The sequence below is a fragment of the Pyrgilauda ruficollis genome, unplaced genomic scaffold (assembly GCF_017590135.1).
Source record: "Pyrgilauda ruficollis isolate IOZ18807 unplaced genomic scaffold, ASM1759013v1 scaffold41, whole genome shotgun sequence".
In the NCBI taxonomy this organism is placed as follows: Eukaryota; Metazoa; Chordata; class Aves; order Passeriformes; family Passeridae; genus Pyrgilauda; species Pyrgilauda ruficollis.
The window spans coordinates 5,147,716-5,164,569 of record NW_024525601.1 but is presented as its reverse complement, the minus strand read 5'-3'; the positions used below and the strand labels follow the sequence as shown (position 1 = coordinate 5,164,569).

The window sequence follows — 16,854 nt, the reverse complement described above, 5'->3', positions numbered from 1 at the left end:
TAGCAGGTGGGAGTACACAATTCATGCATCATAGTGCAGATCCACAGTTTACCACTAAAACTAACACACATGTACGTACATGCACTGGTATATACCAATACCAACCTCTAACATAAGATTACTATGTTTGACATACACATTTTCACCCTGTATTCGCTTAATCAGACTATTCTGAAAGAAGTGAAAAAGAAAGGGAAAAGTAAGGGACACAGTATTGAAAGGATACAAAATGCTGTTTCTACACATTTCTTCACAGAGAACCGACAGTAACATGCTGAAAGAGGCGAACACCTCCAACATTGGTACCTGAGCAACATCTAGACCTTTTGTTTCTGTACCTGTGCCTTTAGATCTCCGTCCTCCTCTTGATCCGACTGCCAGCATGAGAAAGATTGGAAAACAACACCTTACCCACTTGTATGAATGAAGGCTTTACGAACATTGGTGAGAGGTACACACTAGGTTAAAGTTCCATTTTCTCCTCATTAAGGGTTTAAGGAGAAGGAGTAGACATACTGGCTTTGCATAGTCTTCCTAACTCAGAGCAAATGTCCACTCCTCAAATTTGTGTTTTGTTATCAAAGGGGCGTTAAACATCTTCCTTTTATAAATATTGCTACACTCCACATTCATAAATCTCTATTTATGGAGCGGCAGCTGCACCTTCTCACCAAGGTCACGGCTAGTCTAGGACGGAACAGCAACAGCAAACGCTTTGAAATTCTGTAATCCCAGAATTTACGCATAGGATATAATCTGGGCCACAAGCAAAGCTTTGCATAAACCATGGGCAAACAACCTGCAACACTTTCTACAGAAAGAAGCACATTTTATCTGCTTAAAATGCTATTTCCCTAACCATAGTCCCTTTCTGTATTTCTGCAATTTTATTTCATATTTAGCCTCTATATATTCTTTCAGGACCTATCATCTGGAATGGCACACATATCCCATCCACTTCAGTGCACATTTTCAAAAGCAACACCATAAAAACTGCCCCAGCAGCCCTGTTTCCAAGGGTGCAATTTCCAGGTGGCAGATATACCACACATTTTGAAAATCAGGTATCTGTATCCAACTGATATGTGCTACATCTTTAACTAAAGATGGCAACTAGGAATATTTACACATATTTTTGAATTATAAGCTGCACATTTAAAATGTCACAATTTTATAGTTATGTTTTATTTTCTATAGTGCTCAAGGCCTATGAGTGGAAGAAGCACTTCAAAGCATTTTGTATTTCTGACTCAACAGACTTTATGTTGTTGCACTGTTTGAATTCTTTTAATGCCCATGCTGCTATTTTATTGTTAATTTTTCATATAGTCCTAATTAGACAAATGACTCATGGGAAAATCTGTTGATTACTTTACAACTCCGTTCAAATTTATTCTATTTACAGCCATCGCTGAATCGTCCTGACGTGTCATACAGAAAATTTTTCCTTGATGATAATTTTAACAGTCTCAAATATTAATGAGATCCTTCTGAAAACCTAGAGTAGTGTTTGTGGTAAGACTCCGTCTTCTAGCAGATGTCAGACGAAATTCAGCTCATGTTTGCAGCTGCAACCATATTAATTATGAAAGCATTATATGCACTTCAGTGAAGTCACATAAGGTTGAATTCGCCTGCACAGCCTATGTACCATGTTGTGGATATGAAGCTTCTTAGTGTAAGGAAAATATGAACATTTTACATTTCTCCTCTGAAAAGAATACCTGGACTAGTAGTGGCCATATGTGAAGATGCCATGTGAAATTACATTAAAGAAAAAACTTAGATATTTAAAATGTGAGAATATTCAGTAAATTCAAGAAACAGCTTTTTATTGTCTTTTCCCCACTCTCCCACTCGGGCTTCAGAGTATAAGAGCAAACAAGCAAACAAAAAAACCCCAGGGCACGATCTGGCCAGCAGAGCCCTCCGGGTGGGCAGCACTGGCGCGGGTGATGCCGCCACTGCCCCACTGACCGCACAACGCAGAGGCCTTGCAGCTTCCAAACCACTCAGGAATAAGAGGATCCCATAGGGAGCACTGGAAACTCAACTGTCCTAGCAAAGCTCTCCCACTTGCAGGCACGCACATGCACACACGCGCAGGGAGGGATCCTGAGCTGCCGTAGCAGACATGCGGTCTAGCCCCGAGGCCCAGGGTCGGGAAGAGGCGAGGCCGAACGCTCTCCCCTGCCATAGCTGGGTGCTGGCGACTGTACAAACCTCGGTGGCAGTGGTCTCACCATCAGCCGCAGTATCCGTCTGCTCACTGTCAGTCTATTGGGTTAGACAAGTACCCGGGTCCCGAGAGGAAGGCAGGAATAAAGAATAAACCCAGCTCATCAGTACACGCGGCTCACACGGGGAACTTGTTAAACTCAACATCCCTGTGAACTGCATTAGCATTGCTTTTCAAACAACGCACATGTCAAAGAAGCAAAATAAAAATGCTATATTAGTAAACAGAACAGACTCAGAGGAAGACTCCAGGCGTACTGTACACAGTATACGGCTTTAGTGGAACAAATTTATAAGCCAAACATTACTGGAAGTGTTATTTGAATAGCAGGTTTTTTTTTTTTTTCTTCCTTAAGAAAACCAGGTAGCTTAAAAAAAAAAGGGGAAAAAATGTGACTAATATTTTCTAATTGAACTTTTCCTCCCACAAGGATTTTTTACAGAAAATTATTGAACTAATTTTTTTGTTCTAGCCAATATAAAGTAGTGGTTAAATTTTTATCTGGAGGGGAAAAAGATAATTAAAAAAAGCAACAACAACAAAAAAGCTACTTTAACAGTCATCTGACTTTCAGCCCCTCATTTGTACAGAGGTTATTCTTGTCTCCACATTTACACACCATGAGGCTGTCTGCATTACCAAGGAGCTCAAAGAACCGTACCCCCAGCCCATCTACTGTCTGTCTGTGGAGGCTCAGATCCCACTCGGTTCCAATAAAGAGCAGCTGATAATTGTTAATGATAGTATAAAGAAAGAAAACTGCCATTAAAAGAAGAAAAAAAATACTTCTCATTCCATTTAAGAGTATGGATGAAAGCAGGAGAAAAACAAAAGTAACTTCCCCCACCCCCCAAACACTTACTAGGTATGAGTGATAAAAATGAAACAAAGCACAGCATTGCACAGACTGATTTATCCCTGCTTTGCATGAAGAACATTTCAGTGGAGGACACAAGTGTCAAGATTAAGAGAGAGTGGAGTGGAGGTTACTACACACTGAGAAAAGATTTCAAAAAACTACTCTGATGTCAGGTAAGCATATGGAAAACTAGTAAGTAAAGTGCACCCTACTGCCCCAGACTGGCACATCCAAGTTGTTTTGATAGCAGTGAAAGCTCTGGTTTTCGTTACTGATTTTCTGTGGTCCTTAGACAGCAACCCAGGCAGGCAATTTAAAGCCAAGACAACACATCTCATCCTCCAATCACATCAATATGAACAAGAACAAAAGAACAACCCACTGGTGGATGGAGTATCAGTCTTAGCTTTGAATGTCCTCCAATTTTTTGTCATTTTCTGAGAACGCCATTGTTTCATAAGGCAATGTTTTGATTTTTTTTCATAGCTTTGTTTTTTATTCTTTGAAGAGTTTGTATTATTTGTATGACAGACAGAAGAATAAACAAGCATTTTGCACTACTTGCTAAGTGCCTGAATGCAAGTTACATGAAATTTCTCAAGTCATGACCACTCTTGAGACAGACCACATTTATTTTTAAATGGGAGTGTAATGTCAAAGCAGTCTATTAGGCTGGTCCAATTGCTTTCACTAAAGTGCTAGAAAAATGTTTCTTTATTAACAAAGAATCTCATGTCTTTATAACATTATAGGCAGTTGTAAAGGTATGGCAATAGAAAAAAAAAAAAAACAAGTATGCATTGTCACTCCTGTTTACAAAACTAAAAAGAAACAAAGAGGAATTAATGCATCTAGGCATTTAAAAATAATTAAAAATTGTGTAAAGGCACTGTAATACAAGTCTGGCATATAGGGTTAATTTTAAGAATTTGAAGTCAATAGAAAATTAGCTGCTAAGGTAAAAACACAGAAGCTAGTGAATTCCAAGGAGTGAGATTCTGTCTTTGACTGCATGGACTAATTCCAGATGCACAGCTCAAGGGAGAACAAGCTCAACAATGTAAGGCATTGGTTCAGGATACTGGCTGTAGTCTTCTGCATCTCTGTGTGCAATCTTTTGTGAACTGTGGGGGGTGGGAAACATTCCTATTTCTTTTGCCATAAGTGGAATGAAATCCTAAATAAAGCATAAACCTTGCTTTATTGCAACATACATATCTGCTAATCAGCCAATCAACAGCCATGGAGTAGAAGTCAGCATTACTGAATTACTTGAAATAAAGATCTGGGGTTATCACAGAGCAGGGAATGGTGAGTTAAGGCTGAGTAAGGCAGGTCTGCTGTGGAGTGAAGAGTAAAAAAGGCCAGGCTCAGCTCCAAGATGGGCTGAGGTATAGCTGAGGTGGGGTTGGCAGGCAGGCGAGGGCAGGAGCAGGACAGAGGCAGCTTCTCCTGATGTGCTGTGGCTGCACCTCTCCTACCTTGCGATCGTAATTGCTGTGATTTGTTTTGCCAATGTAATGCAGACATGCCCGAGTTGAAAACATATTCACTTTCATGCAATATCTTGAACAAGAAATACCCCATGGATTAGGCACAAGTCTGTGTTGTCTGCCAGGAATCACTGCCAGAGTGATCACCCTCATAAAAGAGCGATACTAAAAAGCCTATTTTAGATGTTTTTATGCTCAATGCTTCCTAACTTTACTAACAAAAAGAAGTGCTCATTTCTGAAAGGGGAACAGACTAATGTATTACATAAACGCTGCTTCATTATTGCCTCTAGAGCTGGAACTATATTAATGCTGTTACTGCTATTAGATTAATCCAAGTGCAAAGCTAATGCAAATTGAGACCTAAATGCTGTCTCAAAATAAGGGCAAGAAGTAAGACAGCAGCATTTTAGATGCCCTTTATTAGAAATCGTATAATATTTTTTAGTTGTAAGGCATCACAGAGCCAAAAGCATTTAAAGACAATGTTTTTACAAGACAAACTGATGTGACTTTTGGCTTTCCATAAAAAGGAAATGAAATCCTGCACCAAGTCTTACAAAACCAACAGCAGCAGATGACAATGTTCAAGCTGGTTTATTGAAGAGAGCTACTGCAATGGACTATCGACAAGTGGCCAAGGTGGCTTTTTAGATGGCCAGCTGGTCTGTGATCATCTGATCTGGGCTTTTTTCTTTATATATAAAGCAAAACCGTACTTTTGTATTTGAAGTTGAAGAAGAAAATAGAAAATCAAGGAAAAACTGAACTCATTATTTTATTCTGTCAACAAAGAATAATCAGGCTCCAGCAAAAACTGAGATGCCAGTTACTCTGTTACTTAAGCAGACTCCTTTCCTACTTCTGGATATACCACCACATCCACAGCAGACTCCTACTGCAGCTGGTTCATCTGCCCCTGATGACCCTGGTGGCTTAAGGCATCAGTTTTGGCACTGCTAATATAACACTGCAAATGTCAAGACAGCCCACATGGTATGCTCCTGCAACAGCTGCAGAACAGCTGTCCCAATATGACCCCTCAATGATACGCTGGATTTAACCATGGGAAAACAATTTAATCTGCAGCAGAGATGGGATCAAGGCTGAAAATCAAGATCCAGGTTTTGCTGGACCAGAAAGCTTTTTCTGGGGTTCAGCTACAGCTGACAGACTTTTGCAAAAAGCTGAGTCTATCTGGACTTTAAACATACTGAAATTGGTGAGGGTGCTCATCATTGTTAGGCAGCTAGTCATATAAATAAATGTAGATACATATTCATATATTTGGATGTTCAGTAATTATGCAGAAAATTATACTTAATACCCACTATTTAGATAACTATTCTATCCCTAAACTATTCTAAACTGATAGAGGGAAGAAAAAGGTCTTATCATTTAGTGCAAGTTGCTTTGAACCAACTGACACAGTTCAAGCCAAGCCTCTTCCACACAGTGTTGTGCCTAACCCTGGGCTTTGAGCTGTACTCCCAGCATGAGAAAAAAATAAAGAAGAAAAAAAAAACCAAAACAAAAAACAACAACCCCCAAACAAAAAAAAAAAAAAAAAAGAAATCCCTTCTAACATACCAGCACAGACAGAAATGAGGCTCTGAAAGTAGGACCACTATTGCAGCAATCTAACACTGGTTAGGACTGAAGCACTGAACACGAAAAAGAGTGTGTTCGATGCCGAGGTACACACCTCTTCCTCTGAACTGTCACTCAGGTCATTGGCAAGTGAGGCACTCAAGGAGGCCGCCTTGGGCTCCAGGTAGCAGAGGCACATAGCCAGAGGAAAGGAGAGAGTGAGGGCGTATGGCACTGAGAAAGAGGCAGAGAGCAGAAAGAAAAAAATGAAGAGGAAGCAAGGCACGAGGGAGGGGGAGCGGATGGGGAGATAGTGCTGCACACTGGCAGGCAGGAGGTTGGTTTCGGAGAGGTTAGGGAGCGACAGGTAGCCATCGTCATCCAGGAGGGAAGGAAATGACTCTGGAAGTTGCAAGGAGAAGGAGAACAGTGTTCCGCCTTTGCTGGCTTTTTGCCTGTAGCCAAAAGCCATGTCTTGCTCGGCAGAGCAAACTCGCCCCTTTCTGTCAGAGTCTGGCTCCGACTCGCCGTGTTTTGGAGCGCTCTCTCTGGGGGCCTCACAGCCTAAGGACTTTGTCCGAGTGCTCTCCTTGCATCTCCTGCGAAGCTTTGCTGAAGATACATGGGGGCCAGGCTGAGAGGAGGATGGCGAGGAGTGGTGGGAGTCAGTGCCAAGCAAAGATGGCTGGTGACAGAGAAAGGGCAGCAAACAAGGCGCAAAAGCAAAAGGACAAAAAGAAAACTGTAATTAGTTAATTTTCTTCCGTGATGATAAATAATATATATTATATATTTTAAATTATAGACAGTATTTTAACACCACAGCTTTCCACTGAACTGAATGGTGCATGTTCCCATGCCCCACACCACAGGTATTAGCAAATCACGCTTCCAGCTTACAAAAGGCAACTTCTTGATTCAACATTTGTCTAGTCCTCTGCAGCTCAGGATTTACATAAAAGCCTGCATGGCCACATGGGGAGCTTCAGGTGTTGCCAATTTCCACTTACTGCAAGATTGGTTTTCGATCATAAAGAGTTTTCAAACATGAAGTACATGGAGAGCAACAAAGAAGGAAACATTTCTAATACCAGCACTACTTGTGACAGCATTTTTGCAGCCAGGAGGAGACTTGGTGGGGGCCAGACGCTTCCCACCTATGCCTTGGACAACTTCAGCAGTAATAATTAAAATTCCAAGGACTTTAAATTCCTCAACTACAATATTTTGAAAAAAATCTAGGCTGTAAACCAAATTAAAACACATTGTTCTTTGGTGGGGGGAGCAGAAATCCATTCATCAATGCTCCTGATGGGAAAAAACTGCTCAACAGATATCCCAGCAGCCGGTTCCTTAGCACGACTCCCACCACTGGACTCTGCTGGGCACCCCCACAGCCCTGCCCTCACCTCTGCTCACTGTGAGCCCAAACAGGCAGTGCTGGGGGCACAGCCCCTCCCAGCCATTCACCCTGCCAGCCCCTCCATGCTGCCATCCCTTCGGCCGTACACTGAAATAAGGGAGCTGAGACTTGTGGCTCAGCAGGCCCTATAATCTCTCACTGGGGATCTGAAGGGGGTCTGGCTAGAGAGAGATCCTTGCCCCACACAGCCACATCTTCTCATAACCAAAATGTAATCCTCTACCCATAGTGAAGAGGCAAAAATGCCCCTGATGCTTTTGCTACAAGTTTTATCACAATGCCAAGAATACTGGCTACCAACAAGCAGGATTTGCTTTGATATGCCACTTGTAGGGCATTCAACTGGCCTTTCAGGTCATTTGAGGTCAAAAAATTGGTAGGAGGAAGGAGGTGATTCAGTGGAAATGGTGATTTTCATTTCACATGCTCCCTGCAAGCAGACACCACTGCTCTTTAGAAGGACAAAAACCACTGTCATGACCAAAATGTATACCCAGCACAACACATCTGCCACAACGCTGATAGATCAGAGATGTTTTGGCCAAAATCCACCAAGTGCATGTAGCTGAAGTGGCCCACTGGATCCATGACCAAGCCCTGAGTGCCTGAGCTGCTCCATCCATACTACATCTCCCCAGGGAGCTATAATAGCCATTTCACTTTCACTCCAGGCTCCCAAAAGCAAAATTACTTAAAAGCCACAACAGCATCTGCTTCCAGTTTAAGCTGGTGTTGAACTGGAGGCAAAAAGCAGATTCAAGTCTTAGACACAGATTGCTACTAAGCCCTAACTTTACTAGGTATATTAATGGTAGGAATAGGATATAAGTCAAGTAATTATATGGAAGAACTCCTTTCCTTCCTCTTTCATATTTCCCTTTCTCTCTTCTCTAACAATCTATCAATTCAAGGAATCTGTATTCCCAAACTAAGCAATCAGAACCAAGACTAGCTTCAAACCACTTACAAATGTCTTTATGGGTTTAATGTAGTATGCTCAAGTCAAAACTTAATGCTGATGGACTCACAGGTTTTTGTGTGCGCTAAATACACACACAAATACAACTTCCCTTTACTGTAAAGACAAAAATCCAAAGTAAATGTATTCTTTTCTAATTCAGACTATTCCCTTGCTAACATCTTTACAGTGTTAATATTTAGAATAACTTCTGGTATTTAAATACACATGGATAAAACAAAGGCAAAATGTCTTAATGGAAAAGCTGAAAACATACCTAAAACATTTATATGCCCTTAAAAGGGATTTGATTTTGAGCTTGTATTGTGTTTCTTGAGACATTTTCTTTATGATGACAGACAAATCTGTTAGCAGGTTAGACCTCTGTAGGATTACAGAACTGAAACTCTATTTATGACGTTTTAAAAAGAATTCATGTCTTGTGTGGGGGTAAAAATCAATCACTTGTGCATACATAAGTTCTATCAAATTAGTCTCCTAAAATATCTCTGAGTATTTCTAGCCATATATAAGGAATGATCTTCAAAATGCAACTGATCCCTCCATTGACTTAAATTAACAAACACTTGGAAAAGAACTAGCTTCTTTTGGATGTTTTCTACATATTCTATTTTCATCATTCTTTCTCCATGTGGAAACTAATGGAGTTTCAAGAAGACCTCAGTTAAATTTTGTAGAGATTATCTTGTAAATGCTACAATACAGCACACACTTTCAAAAGAAAATCTTTCTCATTTGCAATTTTCAGTAACTCAATTTGTTTCTGGTTTTCAGTACCTTAACTGCAACTCTTTTTGAGGACTTGATCCTTTCGCTATGTAGCTCATTGTGGCCTTGCACGATAAAGCTAAAAGTTCAGGTTCTAAAATTTGCATACTTGACAGTTCTGTGGATATAAATATATATATATCAAGGTTTTTCTTCCTAAAAGTTGAGGGTAAACCTTACTTGTTTAGCAAGTGCATTCCACAGTACACTTTCTGAATGTTATTCTACCATATTCCTCTTCACTGTCAATCTCTATTTACTATTTTCTCCATCCTTCTGTTTGGTTTACCCTGTTTTAATATCTCAGTAGCTATTATGCACAACCATGTATGTATGTGTGTGTGGTGGTGGGATTGAAGATGATGAGGGATGACTCAAATTTAACAACTGATAAGAGAACCATCAATAAAAAATGCTTTCTTCAACAGAAACTTCAAACAAGTGAAGCAAATGCTTTTGTAAGCCAGAAAAAAATTGCTTATAACAGCAGATTAATATCCAGAAGTTAATAGAGGAAAAATGCCCACTGAAATTCATGCAAGGAAACAGTGTTATGAGAAGTATAAGAGTAATAATTTAAAGCACAGAGCTACATACAAGAATACAGACCTATTTTGTTGCTTTGTCAAAATAAAAAAAACCAGGATGGCCATACTGAAGTCAAAATATGACCGAAAACCAGAGGAACAAACATGCACGGCCAGGCTATTTCTGGGCATTTCCTAAAGAGCTGTTGCATGCTCTGTGAAAAACATCATTCTGACTGTTAAACTTATTTCAAAAAGAAGTCGAAGGCAGGAACTAACCTTTACAACATCATACGAAAACTGAAAGGACTACAAAAACACTGATTCAAGACATGTATATACACACAGTATATTTCCTTTCATAGAACTAGTTTTATTTCCTCTTTCTCCCTCTTCCCTAAAAATTCTGTGTTTCTCCAAGCACTCTCAAGGCAGCCCTGTTTAATACAAAACCCTGAAAATTCTACCTTGGTGTCATGGCGTATTGCTGAAATCGGGGTGACTTCCTCTGCTCTCTTCTTTTTGCCCTCTTCATCATCTTTGTCCTCTTCTGTCTTTTTCTCTGGAGTCACAGTGGTTATCAAGTTGGTCTGAGAGATGCCCTTTGTTGTGGCGTACTGGCCAGTACCAACCTCTGCAGCAGACACAGAATCCTTCATGTACATTTCATGGTTTTCATTCACTGATGCTAAAAGCAAATATTTAAAGAGGGAAAATCTGAAATAGCTTTTGCTGAGAAGCTGCATAAAATTAAAAAAGCTGGTTTAGAAAAACATTTGAGATAACACTGAAAACACAACTATGTCATGTTTCAGGAAACCAGAAGCATGTGCATACATTTAAATAAACTGTTTACTTGAAGCTCATAGCTTTTATATGCATAGACATATATTATGGATGTGTATACACACATTACTGTAGCTAATGTGTGCATTACACAGTTGTTAAATGTTAGCAAGCTGTTAAAATTACTACTGTAGTAAAACACCACATAAAAAAAAAGCAATGCACTGCCACAGTTATCAGGCAGGAAACATAAGGAGAACCAGCTATGACATCAGCCATGGGGGTGGAAGAGATTTTTTTAAAAAAAATCTGTCAGAATAAAAAAATGCAGATCAAATGCAGATTTAGTAACGTGCTGCATTACAGAAAATGACAGTATTGATATAACACAGGCATAATACCTGAGAAAAAGAAAATGTGATCCTTGTATTATTGAGTACTAAAGTCTGCCAGTTAGATGAGCTCATTATCCTAAAAATTCTGTGAAGTGATGATATTCAGTTCAGCGGACCCAACCAGAATATTTTAGGATGCAAGTGCTCAATAATTAATCAGATTTAAATACATAAAATTTATTTTGAAAGAAATAGTACTTTTACAATGTAATCAAAACTTTAAACATATGCCCAGACCCTGCTCTTGGCTATTGGGAACTAATTTCTAAACCAATAGGATTATTCAAATTTATAAACTCACTTGCATCTGTAACAAATGACAGAGTCTGGATCACAATGTAAGCACAATGCAGAATGTTACAGACATATCTGCATTATAGTAACAATGCTAGTGAAGACATCATAAGCAGTGATTTAAAAAACCTCTTTCCCCCATTTGCACTTAGGCAAATTAACATCATAAAAACCTTGCCGAGTCTAACAAGTGCTGGGTAAAGCATTTCAGGTATCTTGCCTCTTGGGATTAAGTTTAGGAGGCAGGGGAAAGCAAAAGGAGTAGAGGAAGATGCCTTGTTTAGATGTTACAAACAAAATAATGCAGAAGGATAATTTCTGCTTTGAAACACATGCACAGCAATCAGGTCACCAGTTGCTTGGTAACAAGCAAGAAGCACATCAGAATTAGAATATTCCAAAATAATCAATGACAAGCAGCACCTTTACAGAGAGAGAAAAAGTCTTGTCACGTGTACTTTTAAATCAAAGCTTCTCCCCATCCCCACCACCAACTATACTCATTGCAATTTGTGATATTCTGCAAGAGATTTCACCTTTTTAATCTGTAATGAATCTGAGTTTAGTCTCAGTCTTTGTTTTCCTACAAAAATAAACTACAAAACTACAGCCTCTTTTTATTCAACAGCTGACAGTAGTAATAGCAGATGGAAGTAGCTGATACTCTGAACTACACACTGATTTAACCAAAGTCAGTAGCAGAACCATGACCTCCATGAAGCAAGGATAAAGAGAGGAAGGATGTACTATTAACCTATGTATGTTACTCTGCATTTCATACCTTTGAAAATAACATATGAAAAAAGTCTCTTAGTGCTTATTGGAGCAGGATGTGAGGTAACTGGAATCAAGTGTTACTACCCAAGGGACATAATTAATAATTTCTGGATTGTAACAAACTTACGTGAAAAACCTATACAGAAGGAAATCTCAGATTCAACCAAAACCCAAACAGTCACTCATGCAAACCCTGAAAAAGTGTTGAAGCCTGACATTCTTGGGCAGGCAGGTCCATCCCATCCTTCCCCAAATCAGGGAAGCAGATATGAGGTCAAAGACAGAGGCTCTGTGAAGAGTGGGCTCCAAAAGACATCCTCCAGCCAAACAATTTGTAAGGACCACAGCGGTACATTTAGCACGGAATTCCTCTGCATCCTCCTCTACCCTGGCAGTGAACGTGCAGGTACTCACAGCCTCCACTCAGCCAAATCTCAAGGACAGGAGATGATGAGGTTTACCCCTAATCTAAAGCAGTGACCACTGTGATGATAATGTTTGATAAGGTCGGTTGAGAGGACCTTACCCCCATCTAAGCTGCGAGACATGGTGTAACGTTTACTAGAGGAACGCTCAAAGTAAGGTGCGGGACGGTCTATGAGGGCACTGGCTCTTCTCGTCTGGGCCTGCGTCCGGCCGCTGTAGCGAAACTTGGAGCCCAACGTGAGGAACTTCTTTGGAGGTGCTTCGGGCAGCAGGAGCCTAAAACACACCAAGCAGTGCACCTGTTATTTCCCCTCCTCCAAAATCAGTCCACTCTTTCTGAAGAAGAGAGAAGACGACTGCTGGGTATCACTCTCCATCGTGACCTGTGCCTCAGAGGTCTGTGGCTAAAAGGGAATCAAAGGATGCCCCTCATACAGCATGACAAAACCACTTAGCTAAAGCATTTGAAGATCTGAGTTCTTCCACATGGGCAAGAGTCACTCAGCTCCTTCATGCTTGAAAATCAAATTTACTATTTTCTGATTACTAAAACTAAAAAGAAGGTGTTCCTTGTACCAGAGGCCCCAGCTGGGCTGAAATGCAGATGTATCTCTTTGAATTTAACATGGTGATGTTATGCTGAGGACAGGGCCAGAACTGATTTCCAGTGAATGACAGGCACTATTCATTTACATGGGTGTAGACATTTTTCAGGTTAGAGCTCTCCCACCCTCTGTAATTTGTGCATGGTAGCTGGCTGAAAAAGCCATTCTCCTGCTATGGAGTCTATGCTTTAGACATTTATTTTTCATTAAAAATCAGAAAATACTCCAAAAATGCACACTCCATTTCTCTTTAGATCTTTTGCTGCTAAGACTGCATTTCATATGAATGTACAGACAGCCTGAACTAACAGTTTTAAGAAAGCAAGGAAATTCTTCAGTACTCCCAAACATTCCCCAGAGGGGGTTCTTAAGCACTGGACACCCTTTCAAACTGTTGAAAATTTCACCCTTTTGGATTTCCCTTTTTAAGTATCTGTTTAGTGACTATCTTAGCACAAACTAATTACAGCACTTATTTCCCTATCCCATATTTTTCTCCGTTCTTCCTAGAAGTCAAAAAAATAGCTGCAAAATTCCTTAGTAATCCAAAAATTACAGCTATGGGCTGTGTATTCTGGGCGACCAAAAGAAACCATGACCTACTACTGTCTGTACTTTCATATATAATTTAAAAAAAAAAAAAACAAACCTACTTTTTTAAACTCTTACCCACATTCCCCAGCAATCTTCCATATAAGTTGATCTCCCTATGCAAGCTTATATGCAGTAGTGCAGCAGAGTCCTTAATCTCTTTAATTATAGCAGCTGATAATATCGTGGCACAGATAAAGCAAAGTGATTAATTAGGACCATATGGTGATTTTAAGCAGTATCTATCTGAAACAGTATGAATAATTGGGTGCAACATCTCAAATTTTGAAAAAGTAATAATGTTCCTTTATCTGCTTGGAGGTACCTCATGATCAAAAAGACAATTTGGTTTGAAGGGTTTTGTCTCTGCTGACAAAATTGATATTTTCTGTTGCGTTTTACATCACATCTTTAGGAAAAGAAATCCACATACCTGAAAAATGTATGGTGTTCAACACACACTTTCCATAAGCGCTTTGCAGCACGATGATTTGGCAACTTAAACCCAATAGTGCTTTCAAACTGCTCAAACTAGGTAGGAAAAAAGAATAAGTATGTTTTTGATGCTGTGCATCTATTTTTAGACAGTGTACACAGGTTCATCTTCATTTCCTCTGTCTGTATCACCTCATTGCAAGGGCGAATGTATATGCTCACGTACATAACCACATATATCCATATTCTACAGAAAGAATTCTGGGAAAGAAGCTGTAAATGATAATCTATGGCAACCTTTGAGGATAATTTCTGGGGGAAAACACTAGTAATGGGCAAGAGATTTCTTACGGTGACAGTGATGTTTTATACCCTACAGTAACAAAGAGATCAGTTTAGACTTCAGAGACTTCTGAGAAAACATTATTCAAGTGTTTTACCCTGTTGATTTAATTTCACTAGTTAGAACTACAGTGGGAAGGCTGGTAATAGCTGGAGGTGAGCAATAGTCCTTAGGGACTGATTTGGTCTCACACAGCCTTAGATTAAGGATATTTACAGAGAAAGCACTACCGTTAGTAAATCACAGTGGTTGGAGCTAATTCATCTGAGGAGGATGAGGCAAGACAGGTAATTGAAAAGAGTTGTCCCGAGATAAAACCAGACCTCTTTGGACTGTGCTGCAAATTTATATATTTCAGATGCAGAAGCTGTGCCAGCTATATCTGCTGTAACATGTTGATGGCTACATGCAGATAGCTGAGTAGGTAAAACAGAGTTGCTGTGATGGGGGAAAGGTAGACAGAAAGGCACTTGCAAGGAAGTCTGAATCCCTACGGAAGCTGACAGGGAAATAAGGCAGGAAACAACAAAATAATAAAGATGATGTGGGTTAGTGAATCACATTATCATCAAATGTAATTTGGACAGAGGCTGCATTGATTATTTTACACATGGAACTATGGCCTGGTCACAGGATACTGTGTACCAAGACCAGCAGAGCTCAAAGGGTAGCAGTGGTGGAGTGCTTCAGTTCAGGCATTGGGAATGCCAACAATTATTTGTTTAGGTTCTTAAAATCAAATTCAACGGTAGAAATTTGGTTACTAAAACTGTGTCTGCTGAGGGGCAGGAGATGTAGGTTTGTGGATTTTGGTTTAGGATTCTAAAAAAGGCTCAGGCTCAGGGGTGGGGAGCCCCAGCAAGTTTTCCAGGTCAGTTATGAAGTCAGTCCCAGTCATTGGCTGCATTAAGGGAAAAATGCCAGTCCTCAACTAAGTGATTTCTGTCCTGCTATACAGCTCTACACTCTAAATGGATACGGGGATTTCATCTATCACAGGTCAATTACTGTACCAGCATTTAAAATGGAAATCCTCCTTCACCTGTGACGATCCTGAATTTCTCAAGAGTTATCATCTTACAGGCGAGGTTGGATGGAGCTTTGGACAGCCTGGTCTAGTGGATGGTGTCCATGCCCACAGCAGAGGGGTTGGAACTAGATGATCATTCCAGGTCCCTTACAACCCAAACCCTTCCATGACATCCATGATTTCTGGGAGGGCGCATGCTCAGCCCATGAGGTCGGTATTTGCTTCGCCTCCGGCTGAGCCACGAGAGGGCACTCACTGTACGAGGTTTCACATCCCCTTCTCCAGAGCCAGAACAGGAGCTCCTGCGGGTCTGGGAGGGCTAATATGTGCGGCTACCCAAAACGCTGTAAATATACTGGTCTGATATGTTTATAAGGGTTGGTATGGCCTGTCTACATCTCTTAGAGCCCGAGATAAATGCCAGTTGCATGTACAACATGAGGGAGGACAACAAGCTCTCCATGAATAAGCAATATGCTACTTAAATGTCCAAAGTATTCATAACACGGATGAGCTTTTTACGTGCAGATGGCCATATTTATTCCTTACATTAGTTCATGGATGTAAACAGAAAAATACCAAGGTATTTCTTTTACCTGTATCTTAAAGAAAGTGTGTACCTAACCTTTCCTAAGAAAATCAGCATAAATTAGAAATATAAATGGAGAGGGGTGTTAAAAGCTTATAGGACAAAACACACCAACAAATCAGTAAAACCGTATGTTTTTCAAGAGGTTTATCCACTTAAGAGAACCAGGATGCCCTTACCTCCCCTGGTCGGATTTTGATGTAGAAGTTGTTCCTCTTGTAGGAAATTTTCAAAACCTTTGGCCAGGCAAATCTATTTATTCTGAGTCTGTCTCGATATATTAAGAGTCCACTTGCACAGACTCCTAGCATGATTTCCACTCCTTCGGAATCCTGGAATAGCAAGCAATACACTTTGTTAAGTATTTCTATCCTTGCATCCTACAAGACTACAGATTCCTGTATCCCGTGTTTCTATCTGAGCTACGTCTTTTTAATGCATCAGCTGTAGTGACCTGATTTCTGAGCATTACCCTCCTCACTGAATGCATTCATGCAAATAATAGTAAGGTTGGGCAGGGTGAAGGAAACTGAGGGTTTCCAATGTTTCCTTATATTTTACAAAGACTCCAAAAGGAGGAGGGAAATTTTAGATGTCATTAAAAGAAATATATCAATCATATAGCAAAGTTTTATTAGCATAATAAAAAGTGTTATTAGCATAAATACCAGATTGAAAGTAAGTATGACAGCATACAAATTTACT

General features: G+C 40.1%; 1 protein-coding gene across 10 annotated transcripts in view; it reads right to left on the bottom strand.

Annotated features, from left to right (window-relative positions):
- EPB41L3 (erythrocyte membrane protein band 4.1 like 3) overlaps positions 1 to 16,854 on the bottom strand; it is a 95,285-nt gene that overhangs the window by 12,618 nt on the left and 65,813 nt on the right. For 6 of the 10 annotated variants that reach the window (XM_041477687.1, XM_041477683.1, XM_041477686.1 and 3 more), the window contains exons 9-13: positions 16,329 to 16,481; positions 14,186 to 14,283; positions 12,657 to 12,832; positions 10,346 to 10,566; positions 106 to 171 (exon numbers count right to left, since the gene is read on the bottom strand). In XM_041477687.1, coding sequence (XP_041333621.1) covers positions 106 to 171; positions 10,346 to 10,566; positions 12,657 to 12,832; positions 14,186 to 14,283; positions 16,329 to 16,481 — 714 coding nt within the window. Of the gene's footprint in view, positions 1 to 105; positions 172 to 338; positions 375 to 2,223; positions 2,278 to 6,296; positions 6,867 to 10,345; positions 10,567 to 12,656; positions 12,833 to 14,185; positions 14,284 to 16,328; positions 16,482 to 16,854 lie in introns of all 10 variants that reach the window. The other 4 variants (XM_041477685.1, XM_041477693.1, XM_041477692.1 and 1 more) reach the window with 3 other exon arrangements.